Source organism: Mustela erminea, chromosome 15, assembly GCF_009829155.1.
Source record: "Mustela erminea isolate mMusErm1 chromosome 15, mMusErm1.Pri, whole genome shotgun sequence".
Taxonomy (NCBI): domain Eukaryota; kingdom Metazoa; phylum Chordata; class Mammalia; order Carnivora; family Mustelidae; genus Mustela; species Mustela erminea.
This window is the reverse complement of record NC_045628.1, coordinates 85,456,144-85,473,938: the sequence shown is the minus strand read 5'-3', so window position 1 is coordinate 85,473,938 and position 17,795 is coordinate 85,456,144. Positions and strand designations below refer to the sequence as shown.

Below are 17,795 nucleotides of genomic sequence, written 5' to 3'. Positions count from 1 at the left end.
AGCTTTTTCTCTAAAACCAGAAATAAGAGTGCCCACTCTCACCATTCCTATTCATTGTAGTACTGGCTAGAACAATTAGGCAAGAAAAAGAAATGAAAGGCATACAAATGGAAAGGAAGAAGTAAAACCATCTCCGTTTGTGGATAACATCTCATGTATAGAAAACCCTAAGTCTCCACTAAAAAACTGTTAGAACTAATAAACAAATTTAGGCAAGTTGTAGGATACTATAAGAAAACTATAGGCCAATATCCCTCGTTCACATAGGTGCAAAAATTCTTAACGTAATAGTAGCAAACGGACTTCAATAGCACACCAAAATGATCACACACCATGATCAATATCAACATACAAAAATCAATTATATTTCCATGAGCTAACAACAAACTGTTTGAAAAAGAGATTAAAAAAACAATCCCAGGCACCCGGGTCACTCAGTCAGTTAAGTGTTTGCCTTCAGGTCAGGTCATGATCCCAGGGGCCTGGCATTAAACCCTGCATCAGGCTCCCTGCTCAGTGGGGAGTCTGTGTCTCCCTCTCCTCTGCTGCTCTCCTGCTTCTACTCTTCTTTCTCTCTGTCCAATAAATTTTAAAAATATTTTTTAAAAAAGCAAAAACAATCCCATTTACAGTAGGACCAGAAAATAAAATAAAATACTTAGGAATAAATTCAACCAAAGGAGGTAAAAGATATATATACATTGAAAACTGTAAGACACTGATGAAAGAAATTGAAGAAGTCACAAACGAATAGAAAGATATCTTATTATGGAACCACAAAAAAACCTGAATAGCCAAGGCAATCTTGAGAAATAAGAACAAATCTGGATGCATCACACTTCCTGTTTTCAAACTATAGTACAAAACTATAGTAATGAAAACATTATTGTACTGTCATAAAAGCAGACACACAAACCCATGGAACAGATTGGGAGCCCAAAAGTAAACCCAGGTGTATATAGTCAACTAATATTTGACAAGGGAGCCAAGAATATTCAATGAGGACAGGATGGTCCTTTCAAAAAATGGTGCTGGGAAAACTGTATATCTACATGCAAACAAATGAAATTAGGCCCCTCTCTTGAACTGCTCATAAAAATTAACTCAAAATCAGTTAAAGACTTAAGTCTAAGATTTGAAACCATAAAACTCATGGAAGAAAACAGAGGAAAACCTTCTTGACATAGGTCTTGGCAGTGGTTTTTTGGATATGACACCAAAAGCACAAGCAACAAAAGGCCAAAATTAATAAATGGGACTACATCAAACTTAAAAGCCTTTGTATAACATAGGAAACCATCAACAAAATGGAAAAGTAACCTATGGAATTGAAGAAAACTTCTGCAAACCGTATATCAGAGAAGAGGTTAATATCCAAAATATATAAAGAACTCATGTAACTTGGGGTGCATGGGTGGCTGAGTTGGTTAAGTGTCTGCCTTTGGGTCAGGTCATGATCTCAGGGTCCAGGAATCAAGCCCCATGTGGGACTTCCTGCTCAATAGGGAGCCTGCCTTGCTGTCTGATTCTCCTTGCCTAGCTCGTTCTGTCTCTTTCTCTCAAACAAATAAAATCTTAAAAACAAAACAAAACAAAACAAAACAAAAAAACCTCATGTAGCTCAATAACAACAACAACAAAAAAATCTGTTGAAAAAATGGGCAGAGGAACAGAATAGACATTTTTCTAAAGAATACATCCAGGTGGCCAACAGGTACATGAAAAGTTGCTCAACATCACTCATCATTAGGGAAATGTGAATCACAGTGAGGTAACACCTCACACCTACTGGGATGGCTGTTATCAAAAAGACAGATAACAAGTATTGACACGGATGTGGAAAAAAAGGAATACTTGCACACTGTTGATGGGATTATAAATTGGTGCAACCACTACAGACAAAGAATACAGAGGTTCCCCCCAAAATTAAAAATAGAACTACCATGTAATCCAACAAGTCTCTCTTCTGAGTATATATCCAGAACAGATGAAATCACTCTTTCAAATAGATATCTGCACCAATATATTAGTTGCAGCATTATTCACAATAATGGAGACATGAAAAAACCTAAGTGTCCACTAATGGATGAATGGCTATAGAACATGTGATAGACAGATAGTTATAGGTCAAAGAGTACTGACTTCCAGTCATAAGACAAATAATTTGGGGGGATCTAATGTATTGCATGATGGCTACAGCAAACAATATTGTATTATGCACTTGAAAGTTGCAAAGAGAGTAAATTTTTAATGTTCTCACTATAAAAACAAAACTATAAGTTATATGAGGTGATGAATGTGCTATTAACCCTATGGTGGTAATCACTTCCAATATCACATCGTGACATTGTACACCTAAAATTTATACAATGTTAATAGATCAATTGTATCTCAAAGCTGAGGAAGTTTTTTTAATTGAAACTTCTACGATGGTAGTTGTACTTTAAGTATTAGTTGATTAAAAAAGATAAGGTTGGTGGGGAGGGGGGTTGGGAGAAGGGGGTGGGGTTACGGACATTGGGGAGGGTATGTGCTTTGGTTAGTGCTGTGAAGTGTGTAAACCTGGCGATTCACAGACCTGTACCCCTGGGGATAAAAATATATGTTTATAAAAAATTAAAAATTAAAAATAAAAAGATAAGGTTGCATATTTTAGTCATCACAATAGCATCTGTATTCCTTTTAGAATAGTGTGTGTGTATATGTGAGAGACAGAGACCTATTACTTATTCTTCAGACTGTTGATACCATATGAGTTTTCAGATAGTAATTCTATATTAAATTTGGACCTCTTAGGTGTTTATAGCCTACACATTGGAAACCCTAGCTCTGACATTCTAGTTTTTTTATTTGATCCCCTACAGACCTCTCATTGTTGAATAAGTCTTATTATTTTTGTCTTTATAAAATTACCTGGCTAGAAAATTGAATTTTATGAGGAGGTCTTTTCCAATAAAAATTATACACTATGCCAAACTCTGAAAATCTTACCTCTATGTATATGTATATCTATCCATTGCAGGGATCCCTGTAATTTTAGTTGTATATAACCTAAATCTCCTTTGAAATTCCACAGATAAAAGTGGCATATAAAAGAGCATAGTAAATTGATGGATCATTTTAGTACCAGGAATAAGAAGATTAACTAATCTTTTCTGTAAACACGGGTTCTTATATATTGGGTGAAACACACACACATATATACCAGGGGGGCTTCATCAGTTTTTAGTGGGTCACTCTTTATTCTCTGTTACTCTAGCCCAATTACATGTCCATCATTTAGAAAGATTGTGTGGGTGGGGTTTTGGATTGAAATTTTATTGTCTCTTGGCACATAAAGTAGTACAGGCATACCTTGTTTTATCGTGCTGTGCTGTCTTATGCTGTACAGATACTGTTTTGTTTTGTTTTTTTTTAACAAATTGAAATTTGGTGGTGACCCTGTGGAGCAAGTCCTTTGGTGCCATTTTTCCAACAGCATTTTCTCACTTCATGCCTTTGTGTCACGTTTTGGTAATTCTCTCAAGATTTCAAACTTTTTAATTATTATCATATTTGAAATGCTGCAGTCTTATGATAAAACTTGAACGGATGAGGAGTTGCTTCTTAAGGATGAGCAAAGAAAGTGGTTTCTTGAGATGGAATCTACTCATGGTAAAGTGAAGAGTGTTGAAATGGCAACAGAGGATTCTAAAGACTGCTACATAAACTTACTCAACAAAGCAGTGGCAGGGTTTGAGAGGAGTGACTTCAATTTTGAAAGAAGCTCTACTGTGGGTGAAGTGCTATCAAACAGCATCACATGCTATAGAGAAATTGTTCATGAAGAGAAGAGCCAATCGATGTGGCAGACTTCAGCATAGTTATTTTAAGAAATTGCCGCAGCCACCCCAGCCTTCAGCAACCACTAACCTGGTCCGTCAGCAGCCAACATCAAGGTGGGACCCTCCACCATAAAAAAAATTATGATTTACTGAAAGTTCAGGTGGTGGTTAGCATTTTTTTAACAATAAGATATTTTTAAATTAAGGTATGAATAGTTTTTTAAGATATAATACTACTGCACATATATTAAACTACAGTATAGTGTAAACATAACTCTTTTTTATTTTTTTATAAACATACAATGTATTATTAGCCCCAAGGGTACAGGTCTGTGAATCGCCAGGTTTACACACTTCACAGCACTCACCATAGCACACAGCCCCCCACCAATGTCCATAACCCCACCACCCTCTCCCGACCCCCTGACCCCCAGCAACATTCTTTTTTTTTTCCCCCAGCAACATTCTTAAGAGTCTCTTATGGTTTGTCTCCCTCCCAATCCCATCTTGTTTCATTTATTCTTTTCCTACCCCCCAAGCCCCCCACATTCCATCTCCACTTCCTTATATCAGGGAGATCATATGATAGTTGTTTTTCTCCAATTGACTTATTTCACTAAGCGTAATACCCTCTAGTTCCATCCACATCGTTAAGAATGGCAAGATTTCATTTCTTTTGATGGCTGCATAGTATTCCATTGTATATATGCACCACATCTTCTTTATCCATTCATCTGTTGATGGACATCTAGGTTCTTTCCATAGTTTGGCTATTGTGGACATTGCTGCTATAAACGTTTGGGTGCACGTGCCCCTTCGGATCACTGCATTTGTATCTTTAGGGTAAATACCCAGTAGTGCAATTGCAAGGTCATAGGGTAGCTCGATTTTCAACTTTTTGAGGAACCTTCATGCTGTTTTCCAGAGTGGTTGCACCAGCTTGCATTCCCACCAAAAGGATAGGAGGGTTCCCCTTATTTCGCATCCTTGCCAGCATCTGTCATTTCCTGACTTGTTAATTTTAGCCATTCTGACTAGTGTGTGGTTTTGATTAGTATGTCCCTGATGCCAAGTGATGTGGAGCATTTTTTCATGTGTCTGTTGGCCATCTGGATGTCTTCTTTGCAGAAATGTCTGTTCATGTCCTCTGCCCATTTCTTTTTTTTTTTTTTTTTTACTCCGTAAAGGACAATAGCATGTACCTTTATTTATAATGGTAAGGGACAAAGACAAATAAAGTTTTAATATGGTGTAGTTCACATTAATACCATTCCTCAAGATACTGAGAACATAGAAAATAATTAGACAAAAATCTCTGTCCATTAACCATTCACACTAGAGACTGCAGAAGAAAATTAACTTAAAATTGCAATTCTAGAACAAACTTCACTTTAATAAGGGACTCAAGTTTTCATAGAGTGGAGGTAAAAAGGAGAGAGAGAAACTCATTTAGGACCTTGTTTCTCGAATATGGCCACTTTCACAGACCTATTCTTGGGGGAGGGGTTTGTAAGTTTTCTGTGGTAACATTTTTTCTTTCTTTCTTTCTTTTTTTTTAAGATTTTATTTATTTATTTGACAGACAGAGATCACAAGTAGACAGAGAAGCAGGCAGAGAGAGAGGAGGAAGCAGGCTCCCTGCTGAGCAGAGAGCCTGATGCGAGGCTCGATCCCAGGACTCTGAGATCACGACCTGAGCCGAAGGCAGAGGCTTAACCCCCTGAGCCACCCAGGTGCCCCTGTGGTAGCATTTTCAATGTTGTATTTTACTTCTGTTAATAATCTAAACAAGTTAATAGACCGTTATTCTGGATTACCTGGATGCCGTCTTACATAACAGAGGTGCCCATGATTGCAGCAGCTGTGATCTCTCTGGCACCCGTTTTCATGTGGTGTTTCTCAAATTAGGTTCTCAAGACCCTTAGAGGCATTGCTGAACATTCCCTAGGAGAGTCTGTGACTTGCCAAGGTTAAAAACACTGATTCAGAGCAGTGATTCTCAAGATAGGATGGTGTGGGATGGGGTTCATGACTGGGAGACCCCCGTATCTTGAAAAAGTACATTCAAAAGACATACTGTTTTTGTAATGCAAATTCTATAAGTCAATCTCAGTGAAGTACCTTTCCGGCAGTAGCCAAAAACCAATTACAGATTCATCCTAGGGGGCCTGTGATAAACTTGGTCGAGAAACACTGGCTTAGAGGTAGAGGTGTCCTAGCATATGAAGAGCAGTTAGGAAGAGACATGTGCCAGAGAGAAAGAAGACCTTTTGGGTCACTGAGTGAATCCTAATCCACTTAGCAGTCAGGGTCTTTTGGAACCCAACGGGCCAATTAAGAAGAAACCCAAGATATCCACCAACCTTTTCAGACCTGTGGGTTGGGGCAAGTTGGTCCACTTTTAATACTGAGTCAAAAGAAGAAGCAGCTCTTTTTTGCCAACCCCCCCCCCTTTTTTTGTTAACATATTTCAGAGTTTTAAATAAAGAGTTGCTGTGGCTTTTAGCCCCGGCTCCATCCACCACGTGATCCACTACACCAGGAAGTGTGCTTATCAACTGAAGTGGCATCCAGCTCTCCGGGATAACGTCCTGGGATCGGCTCTAGAATTACTGCAGAGCTCCGATCTGATTCAGCCGCTTCAACAGTTCCCCACTCTGATGCATTTCCGTCAGATCACTGCATCCACCTATACAATCTTTACCGATAAAGACGCGAGGTACCGTTCTGGCTCCTGTGAGCGTTTCCAAATAGTCTTGAATCTTGCTTGTGTCACTGGTGGCCGTGATATCGACAAATTCCAAAAGCCCTTGTTTGAAGGGCAGCTCGCTGAGGAGCTCCTGGGTCCTTCTGCAGTAGGGGCAGGTGGGCTTGATGAACACGACCACCTTCCCGGGCTGGATTTTGCTGTTCACGAACTCTTGAGCCATACTGACAGGCGGCTGCCTCCTGGGGAGGAATCTCCTCTGCCCATTTCTTGATTGGATTATTTGTTCTTTGGGTGTTGAGTTTGCTAAGTTCTTTATAGATTTTGGACACTAGCCCTTTATCTGATATGTCGATTGCAAATATCTTCTCCTATTCTGTTAGTTGTCTTTTGGTTTTGTTAACAGTTTCCTTTGCTATGCAAAAACTTTTGATCTTGATGAAATCCCAATAGTTCACTTTTGCCCTTGCTTCCCTTGCCTTTGGTGATCTTCCTAGGAAGAAGTCGCTGAGACTGAGGTCGAAGAGGTTGCTGCCCATGTTATCCTCAAGGATTTTGATGGATTCCTTTCTCACATTGAGGTCCTTCATCCATTTTGAGTCTATTTTCATGTGTGGTGTAAGGAAATGGTCCAATTTCATTTTTCTGCATGTGGCTGTCTAATTTTCCCAATATGATTTGTTGAAGAGGCTGTCTTTTTTCCATTGGACATTCTTTCCTGCTTTATCGAAGATTAGTTGACCATAGAGTTGAGGGTCTATTTATTGACTCTCTATTCTGTTCCATTGATCTATGTGTCTGTTTTTGTGCCAGTACCATGCTGTCTTGAGGATGACAGCTTTGTCATAGAGCTTGAAGTCTGGAATTGTGATGCCACCAACTTTGGCTTTCTTTTTCAACATTCCTCTGGCTATTCAAGGTCTTTTCTGGTTCCATATAAATTATAGGATTATTTGTTCCATTTCCTTGAAAAAAATGGGTGGGATTTTGATAGGGATTGCCTTAAATGTGTAGATTGCTTTAGGTAGCATAGACATTTTCACAATATTTGTTCGTCCAATCCAGGAGCATGGAACATTTTTCCATTTCTTTATGTATTCCTCAATTATTTTCATGAGTACTTTATAGTTTTCTGAATATAGATTCATTGCCTCTTTGGTCAGATTTATTCCTAGGTATCTTATGGTTTTGGGTGCAATTGTAAATGGGACTGACTCCTTAATTTCTCTTTCTTCTGTCTTGTTGTTGGTGTTAAGAAGTGCAACTGATTTCTGTGCATTGATTTTATATCCTGACACTTTACTTAATTCCTGTACAAGTTCTAGCAGTTTTGGAGTGGAGTCTTTTGGGTTTTCCACATATAGTATCATATCATCTGCAAAGAGTGATAGTTTTACTTCTTCTTTGCTGATTTGGATGCCTTTAATTTCTTTATGTTGTCTGATTGCTGAGGCTAGGACTTCTAGTACTATGTTGAATAGCAGTGGTGATAAAGGACATCCCTGCCATGTTCCTGACCTTAGTGAAAAGCTGTCAGTTTTTTTCCATTGAGAATGATATTTGCGGTGGGTTTTTCATAGATGGCTTTGATGATATTGAGGTATGTGCCCTCTATCCCTATATTTTGAAGAATTTTGATCAGGAAGGGATGCTGTACTTTGTCAAATGCTTTTTCAGCTTCTATTGAGAGTATCATATGGTTCTTGTTCTTTCTTTTATTAATGTGTTATATCACAATGATTGATTTGTGGATGTTGAACCAACGTTGCAGCCCTGGAATAAATCCCACTTGGTTGTGGTGAATCATCCTTTTAATGTATTGTTGGATCCTATTGGCTAATCTTTTGGTGAGAATTTTCGCATTTGTGTTCATCAAGGATATTCGTCTATAATTCTCTTTTTTGATGGGATCTTTGTCTGGTTTGGATCAAGGTGATGCTGGCCTTATAAAATGAGTCTGGCAGTTTTCCTTCCATTTCTATTTTTTGGGAACAGTTTCAGGAGAATAGGATTTAATTCTTCTTTCAATGTTTGGTAGAATTCCCCTGAGAAGCCGTCTGGCCCTGGGCTTTTGTTTGGAGATTTTTGATGACTGTTTCAATCTCCTTACTGGTTATGGGTCTGTTCAGGTTTTCTATTTCTTCCTGGTTCAGTTGTGGTAGTTTATGTGTCTCTAGGAATGCATCCATTTCTTCCAGATTGTCGAATTTGTTGGCGTAGAGTTGCTCATAGTATGTTCTTATAATTGTTTGTATTTCTTTGGTGTTGGTTGTGATCTCTCCTCTTTCATTCATGATTTCATTTATTTGGGCCCTTTCTCTTTTCTTTTTGATAAGTCTGGCCAGGGGTTTATCAGTCTTATTAATTCTTTCAAAGAACCAGCTCCTAGTTTCATTGATTTTTTTTCTTTCCTCCTTTTTTGTTTCTATTTCATTAATTTCTGCTCTGATCTTTATTATTTCTCTTCTCCTGCTGGATTTAGGCTTTTTTTTTTTCTTTCTTTCTCCAGCTCCTTTAGGTGTAGGGTTAGGTTGTGTACCTGAGACCTTTCTTGTTTCTTGAGAAAGGCTTGTATCACTATATATTTTCCTCTCAGGACTGCCTTTGCTGTGTCCCACAGATTTTGAACCATTGTGTTTTCATTATCATTTGTTTCCATGAATTTTTTCAATTCTTCTTTAATTTCCTGGTTGACCCATTCATTCTTTAGAAGGATGCTGTTTAGTCTCCATGTATTTGGGTTCTTTCCAAATTTCCTCTTGTGATTGAGTTCTATCTTCAGAGCATTGTGGTCTGAAAATGTGCAGGGAATGATCCCAATCTTTTGATACCAGTTGAGACCTTATTTATGACCCAGGATGTGATCTATTCTGGAGAATGTTCCATGTGCACTAGAGAAGAATATATATTCTGTTTCTTTGGGATGGAATGTTCTGAATATATGTGTGATGTCCATCTGGTCCAGTGGGTCATTTAAGGCCTTTATTTCCTTGTTGAACTTTTGCCTGGATGATGGGTCCATTTCAGTGAGGGGAGTGTTAAAGTCCCCTGCTATTATTGTCTTATTGTCAATGTGTTTCTTTGATTTTTGTTATTAATTGGTTTCAGTAGTTGGCTGCTCCCATGTTAGGGGCATAGATATTTAAAATTGTTAGAGCTTCTTGTTGGACAGACCCTTTGAGTATGATATAGTGTCCTTTCTCATCTCTCATTGTAGTCTTAGGCTTAAAATCTAATTGATCTGATATAAGGATTGCCACAACAGCTTTCTCCTGATGTCCATTAGCATGGTAAATTGTTTTCCACCTCCTCACTTGAAATCTGGAGGTGTCTTCGGGTCTAAAATGAGTTTCTTATAGGCAGCATATTGATGGGTTTTGTTTATTTATCCATTCTGATACCCTGTGTCTTTTGATTGGGGCATTTAGCCCACTTACATTCAGGGTAACTATTGATATGAATTTAGTGCCATTGTATTGCCTGTAAGGTGACTGTTACTGTATATTGTCTCTGTTCTTCTGGTCTACTACGTTTAGGTTCTCTCTTTGCTTAGAGGACCCCTTTCAGTATTTCCTGTAGAGCTGGTTTGGTGTTTAAAAATTCCTTCAGTTTTTGTTTTTGTTTTTGTTTGTCCTGGAAGCTTTTTATCTCTCCTTCTATTTTCAGTGATAGCCTAGCTGCATGTTTTTCTCATTTAGTGCTCTGAATATATCATGTCAGTTCTTTCTGACCTGCCAGGTCTCTGTGCATAAGTCTGCTGCCAGTGTAATATTTCTACCATTGTATGTTACAGACTTCTTGTCCCGGGCTGCTTTCACTAAGACTTATAAGTTTTACTACTAGATGATAGGGTGTGGACCTATTCTTATTGATTTTGAGGAGGGTTCTCTGTGCCTCCTTGATTTTTGATGCTTGTTCCCTTTGCCATATTAGGGAAACTCTCTACAATAATTTGCTTCAATATACCTTCTGCTCCCCTCTTTCTTTCTTCTTCTGGAATCACAATTATTCTAATATTGTTTCATCTTATCTCTTATCTCTTGAATCTCTTATCTCTAATATTATTTCATCTTATCTCTTATCTCTTGAATATATTCAGTGCTCTGAATATATCATGCCTGTTCTTTCTGGCCCGCCAGGTCTCTGTGGGTAAGTCCACTGCCAACCTAATATTTTTACCATTTTAAGTTACAGACTTCTTTTCCTGGGCTGCTTTCAGAATTTTCTCTTTGTCACTAAGACTTGTAAGTTTTACTATTAGGTGACAGGGTGTGGACCTATTCTTATTGGTTTTGATTTTGAGGGGGATTCTCTGAACTTCCTTGATTTTGATGCTTGTTCCCTTTGCCATATTAGGGAAATTCTCTACAATAATTCTCTCCAATATACCTTCTGCTCTCCTCTCTCTTCTTTTTCTGGAATCCCAATTATTCTAATGTTGTTTCTTCTTATAGTGTCACTTATCTCTCGAAATCTCCCCTCATGGTCCAGTATTTGTTTGTCTCTCTTTTGCTCAGCTTCTTTATTCTCTGTCATTTGGTCTTCTATATCACTAATTCTTTCCTCTGCCTCATTTATCCTAAAAGTAAGAGCCTCCATTTTTTATTGCACCTCATTAATAATTTTTTTTTATTTCAACTTTGTTAGATTTTAGTTCTTTTATTTCTCCAGAAAGGGCTTTTATCTCTCTGGAGAGGGTTATTAGAGAATCTAATATCTTCCATGTCTTTTTCGAGCCCAGCTAGAACCTTGAGAATCATCATTCTGAACTCTAGATCTGACATATTACCAATGTCCCTATTAATTAGGTCCCTACCCTTCAGTACTGCCTCTTGTTCTTTTTTTTGTGGTGAGTTTTTCCACCTTGTCATTTTGTCCAGATAAGAATATATGAACGAGCAAATAAAATACTAAAAAGGTGGCAAACACCCCAGGAAAATGTGCTTTGACCAGATCAAAAGAGACCCCAAATCATTGGAGGAGAAAGAGGAGAAAAAGAAATTCAGAAAAGAAAAAAATAGAAAAAGAAAACAAATAATGAAAAAATATAAAAAAGAAAAAATAAATATATTATAAATATATAATATATTTTATATATATACATAATTATATATATTAATTATATTACTATATTAATTATATATTATATATAGTAATTATATATTATGTATATATTATATTACATATATCATATATAATATTATACATATATTAGAATGGTGACCAGAACAGGGTCACCCCTTAATTTTGGGAGTATTTTGGTCTCTTAGAAGAAACTACCTCCCAAAATTTTAAAGAATGAAAAACATATAAGGGTAAACACAATGAAGGGATGGAATATGCCTATAAAGATGAAAAAAATATATATTTTTTCAAATTTCTAAAAATGGAGTTTATAAACTAAGTTGGTTGGGAGAATAAAGAAAAAGAAAGTGGAGAGAATTTGCTCAGGCTGGTGACTAGAACAAGCCCAGAGCTAGATTTAGGGTATATTTTGATCTATTAAAAGAAGTCATACCCCAAATTTTTTAGAAGAAAAAACCCTATGTGTATACAAAAATAAAGTTAGATACAATGAGAGGTAAAATATGAATATAATAATGAAAGTTCAAAAAAGATTATTATTATTTTTTTAATGAAAGTTTTTGTTAAGATAAACTAGTTAAAAAACGTTAAAAGAGGAAAGGGTAAAAGTTAAAAAAAGATTTTGTAGAAGAAAAAAATAAAAAAATTAATTAGCTGCAAGACTAAAGAATCATGGGGAGAAAGCCATGAATTCCATGCTTTGCTTTCTCTTTGCTTTCTCCTCTGGAATTCCACTGTTCTCCTTGGTAAGTGAACTTGGTCTTGGCTGGATTTCTTGTTGATCTTCTGGGGGAGGGGCCTGTTGTAGTGATTCCCAAGTGTCTTTGCCCAAGAGGGAATTGTACCGCCCTTACCAGGGGCCAGGCTAAGTAATCCACTCAGGTTCGCTTTCAAGAGCTTTTGTTCCCTGAACGCTTTCCGTAGAGTTCCACAGGACGGGAATGAAAATGGTGGCCTCCCAATCTCTGGCCCAGAGGAGGGAAGAGCTCGGGGTCCCACTGCTCAGTGCACCCTCAGATAAAAGCACTCACTCAATCCTGTCTCCCTGGCCTCTGACCCTGCTCCGAGCTCAGCCAGCCTGTGACCAAGCGTCTCTGTCTCTGGCACACAGCTCCACCTGGAGTCTCCAAACCCTGCAGATCCTTGAGCTCTCCCAGGGGATGTCTCCCCGGATCTTGTGGGGACCTCACTCACAGAGCAGTGGCCTATGCCGCGGATTACAGTTCAAGGTAACGCCGAGTTGAGAGCTCACTCCTCAGCTTCATTGCTGTAGCCGAAGCTGCGAGCTCTGCGACACTCAGACACCCCCGATCCTTCTGTGACCCTGCAGGACCTGGGGCCACGCTGACCCCACATGGGCTTCACCCCAGTTTAGCCTCCCAAGTGATGTCCCTCATTGGAGCAGACTTTTAAAAGTCCTGATTTTTGTGCTCCGTTGTTCCGCTGCTAGTCCGGAGCCGGTCCCTCCCCACGCAAGTCTATCTTCCCATTGCTTTGGATTCACTTCTCCACCAGTCCTACCTTTCAGAAAGTGGTCGATTTTCTGTTTCTAGAATTGTTGCTCTTATTCTCTTCTATCTCCTTTTGGATTTGTAGGTGTTTACAGTGGTTTGATAAGCTATCTATCTGATCTCCGGCTACCTGATGTCATCTCAGCCTGCTATTTCTCTGCCACTTTGACTCCTCCTAAGCATAACTTTTATGTGTTTTGGGAATCCAAAATTATTTAACTCACTTTTTTTTTTTTTGTTAATGATATTTGTTTTACTCTGGTGGTCTGGAACTGAACTGGCAGTATCTTAAAGGCATGCCTATACCAATATAAACAAGCCAGACCAGTTTAAGTTATGATAAACATCAACCCAGCACCTTTCTTCTTTTTGTTTTCAGGCCTGCATGCTTGTTTTTCAACCAGATCTCAGTATCACAGTCCCTGACCTAGCTGAAAACAGTGAAGTGATTATTTGTCTTGATTGCTCCAATTCCATGGAAGGTGCAACATTCTTGCAAGCCAAGCAAATTGCCTTATATGCACTGTCCTTGATGGGTAAGAAGCAAAAGATAAATATTGTCAAGTTTGGCACAGGTGAGTGTTCTTTGGTCGCCCTGAAAGTGTGCTTCCTCCTGAATATTGACATGAGCAGAGCTGTTGGCTATTGGTGCCTGACCTCATCTGTGGAGTAAGAGGTAGCATAGCATGGAGTTCAAGAACCAGAGAACACTCAAGCTAGGTCCCTAGATTCAGATTCCAGCTCTACCACTTACTAGCTCTATATGTCACCTTGGGCAAATTACTTGAACCTTTCCTCATCTGTAATATAAGAGTAATAGTTCTTGCTTAATAGTGTTGTTGTAAGTACTGAGCTGATGCACATAAAGGATTTAAACCATTCCTGTTAGAGAGCAAGCACTGTATGAATATTACTAGGTTACCACAGCTGAACAAATGCAAGACCCTTGGTTTGACATGTATGAGGGTCCCAACGATATGGACAGAACACTTAAAGTCAACACAGTAGCAGAAAAATCTAGCTTTCTTTCAGGAAGCATCAGGTCAGCCCTTTTAGAGGAAAAGTAACACCATCCTCCAGGTGGGAGCCTGAGGACATCTCAGCCACAGAAGAAGGTATTTTAGGAATGAGAGAAGGAACACAGAGTGGAGTGAGGGGATAGTCACATCCTATTGATTCTTCTGTGCCATTTCAGCAAAAGACTGAGCCCTTTATGAAGGAGCTAGCATCTGTTACTGCTGGGGCAGAGATCAAGTAAGGCTGGGGTACCAAGGGCCAGGAAGGAGAATGTGTCCCTCTGGCGGCCACGACCTACACTGTTGGGATGCCCCACATCTTTCTTGCATGAGCCATCTTCTACAGAACAGAGGTCTACACATATGATTTTACTCAGAACATTTTACACAGAAAAGTGCATAGTTTCAACGCACGTTAATTATTTGAAGGAATACTGTGGTGAAGTTTTTTTTTTATATGTTAAACTATCAAACATGATTGTTAGTGGTCAATAAAGTGAGTATTTAAGAGCTGCACCTCAATGCCAATCTTATCACACAGGTTACAAGGAATTATTTTCATATCCTAAATCCATCACAAGCAATAATATGCCAGCAGAGTTCATTATGGTAAGTAAAAGAACTGTCCTTCGTCTCTTGGGTCTTTTCCTATCAAGTTTTAATGGTACTATCTGGACTTATTCCCTCCAAGACCAATAATAGAACACCCCTAGTCCTTCAGTTTTTGTATGTCAGTGGGGCTCTTTTGTTATTATTACAGTAATAATAATATATTGTATGGTGATTAATATATAATTAATATTATATATTAATATATAATATGAATGTTGCTATGATATTAATATAATATTAATGAGATGGACTCATTTAAAAAATTAGAAATTAAGAAAGGTAGAAAGAAAAAAAATCATCCACAGTTCTACCACCTAAATATAACCAGCATAATGGTGTTAGAATGTTTTCCTCTATTCCTTTTTTTTCTTTTTCTTAAAATGACACAAGCTGAGAATGACTAGTTGCCACCTCAGTCCAGGCCAGCAAACCCAGGAATACCATAAAAAAAATCAAAGAGGGGCGCCTGGGTGGCTCAGTGGGTTAAAGCCTCTGCCTTCGGCTCGGGTCATGATCCCAGGGTCCTGGGATCGAGCCCCGCATCGGGCTGTCCGCTCCGCGGAGAGCCTGCTTCCTCCTCTCTCTCTCTCTGCGTACTTCTGATCTCTATCTGTCAAATAAATAAAAAATCTTTAAAAAAAAAATCTTTAAAAAAAAAATCAAAGAAGTCAACCAATAATATTGTAGTTACTGTGTGATATGAAATAAATTAACAGGATATAAGCATAGTTGTTCCACAGATGTATAATTTTAAAAAATATCTTTTCAGTGATGATATCTCCAAACCATCTTTGAGACATGCCTTAGTAAATGATTACAGTTAATGGTGGAATGAATAACCTTTCACTTCATTTCCTCCAGTCTGCTACACCTACCATGGGAAATACGGACTTCTGGAAAACACTCCAATATTTAAATCTACTGTACCCTTCTCAAGGCTTTCGGAGCATTCTCCTTATATCGGATGGGCACCTCCAGAATGAGAGTCTGACATTGCAGCTTGTGAAAAGAAATGTCCAGCACACGAGGCTGTTCTCCTGCGGTATCGGGTAAGTGCAGGAGATCTAGTCACACAGTGAGCACTGTGCGGGGGAAAGGTAGCCTGTGGGTAGGTTTTCTCTGTTGGCCTACACGTGATTTTTAGAAGTTTTGAAGTTGCTAACAGTATATGGAAGCAGTTTATCATAGAGTTGCAGAGCTCTGGACAAGTTGTTTAACTTCTTATCTGTAAAATGAAGATGATAATGAAAATGTCATAAGTTTAATAGGTTTGCTCTGAGAATGTAATGAGTTCATATTTAAAAAGTTGTTAAGTCCCAGCCCTACAGTGGGGTGAGAAAAATGTGGTGTAAGGAAGACCCACACACTGGCACTGCTTGGGGGAAAAAAAAAAGTACTTAAGAACACCTGGCAAGCACCAAGTCAATGTTAGTTTTGTTTTGTTTTGTATAAAAATCCAGATTTCCAACCTATCCTGAGAAGCCTGAAGACCTGGCAATGCCAGGCGCACACCTTCCCCTGGCAGTTCCTGACCAGGGCTGAGGGCCACTGCTTTGGGCAAGCCCCCAACCAGACTCTTTGCTCCTTCACACCTTTCTGGTGGCTGGGCACATCTGCATTTACTAACCCTATGATGGAAATAGGATCTTTCTCTTGGGAGGCTAGGCCCCCATGGTTGTTGGAATGAACCCCCTCCCCAGTTATAGTTAGCTTTTTTTGGATTGAACCAAGGCATATGGTGTAAACATAAGGAAAGCACCAAACAGAAGGGGCCAGACTGTTGTTTGCAAAGAGCATGCCTGCACTCTCATCTCCCTGGACTTTCCCCCACATAGTCACCAGTCTGGCAAGTGATAACCAGGCCTCCCTATTCTGAGGCAGTGCATGGAGCAGGACCACCCCTCAACATGGGGGTGGGGGCGGAGGTGGGAGTGGTGGCTGTTGGTGTTTCCTGGGGTCACTGTGCTGTCCTAGGATGGAGTCCTCCTCAGGCCTCAGCTATGAACTACAGGAGCTGGGACCCTCCACACCCCTTGAGCGCCCTCTCTGCTGTACCCAAGCCAGACCTGCCTGCCCAGAGGGCTCTTTCCCTCTTTCTGCCCCTCCTCAGACACAGCTCCTCGTCTTCTTCTCTAATCTGAGGACCACAGACCAACCAGGAAACTTACCCACCCCACAGTGGACTCCCCAGGAATTGCTCCTAAATAGGCTTTACCTGATTAACTTGTTTGTGGACGTGGGGTGGCTGGCCCTACCCTGCTGCAGGGACATGTCCCCCTCCCTGCCTGAGCCAGTGCCCTGTTCTATCTTCCCGGACACAGCAACACCCCCCTTTCTCCCCTGACCAGGTATCAGAGGCTATGCCAGTGTTATGTCTCAGAGCTCATTGCAGAAGATACTGGACCCTGTTGATTCCTTCTTTGCTGAGAGCTAGTCATGAGACAGACACTCCTTGGTGCTGGACCACAGTGCTGTGTATAGGGAGATAGGCAGCAAGTAATCCAATAAGCTGAAAGGGGAGATGGGTTTTCCTAAGTGCCAGGAAGGAAATAAGGAGGGGCTGCTGTGATGGGGAAAATGGACATGAACCTTTTTGGGAAATGACGTGTGCTTTGACACGACCCAGCCTGAGGAAGCTGGAATTTTTCCTGATTTTCTGTCAGGTTTTAGGACCTTTCTAAATGTTTCTGCCTCATTTTATAATGCTCATTTGTATTCACAAACTCTAGCAATATGGGAGTTGTCCAGTAGAGACTTTTCATCCTGCATGTTGTCACAAACTGTCCTCTGAGCTCCACGCAGCAGGAGCAAAAAAAGATTCCAAGAAGCCTCAGTTGCCGATGACTTCGATAAAATACAAATAAACTACAGCTTAGGGGAATTATCTAGTTGGTTTATAATCACCACCAATTTTGAAGACTAAAGACAAATCCAATCAATAGGCTAAGAAATATTTCAGAAATAATTTTTTTAAGCTCTTTTCCTGAAAAGTAATTGTGTCTTTACTATTTCAGGCGGAACCTCCCTAAGGTTAATAGTT

The 17,795-nt window shown here is 39.4% G+C and overlaps 2 protein-coding genes across 2 annotated transcripts in view; one reads left to right on the top strand and one right to left on the bottom strand.

Annotated features, from left to right (window-relative positions):
• Positions 1–17,795, top strand: part of PARP4 (poly(ADP-ribose) polymerase family member 4) — a 106,279-nt gene that overhangs the window by 45,172 nt on the left and 43,312 nt on the right. The window contains 3 exon segments of the mRNA XM_032314629.1: positions 13,507–13,702; positions 14,685–14,752; positions 15,617–15,804. Coding sequence (XP_032170520.1) covers positions 13,507–13,702; positions 14,685–14,752; positions 15,617–15,804 — 452 coding nt within the window.
• LOC116574581 (glutaredoxin-1) lies at positions 5,911–6,780 on the bottom strand. Its single transcript, XM_032315378.1, has one exon. The coding sequence runs from the start codon at positions 6,752–6,754 to the stop codon at positions 6,434–6,436; it is 321 nt and encodes a 106-aa protein (XP_032171269.1). The 5' UTR covers positions 6,755–6,780; the 3' UTR covers positions 5,911–6,433.

Coding starts and splice junctions, on each gene's coding strand:
- LOC116574581 (XM_032315378.1), bottom strand. CDS start 6,754: ATGGCTCAAGAGTTCGTGAACAGCAAAATCCAGCCCGGGAAGGTGGTC.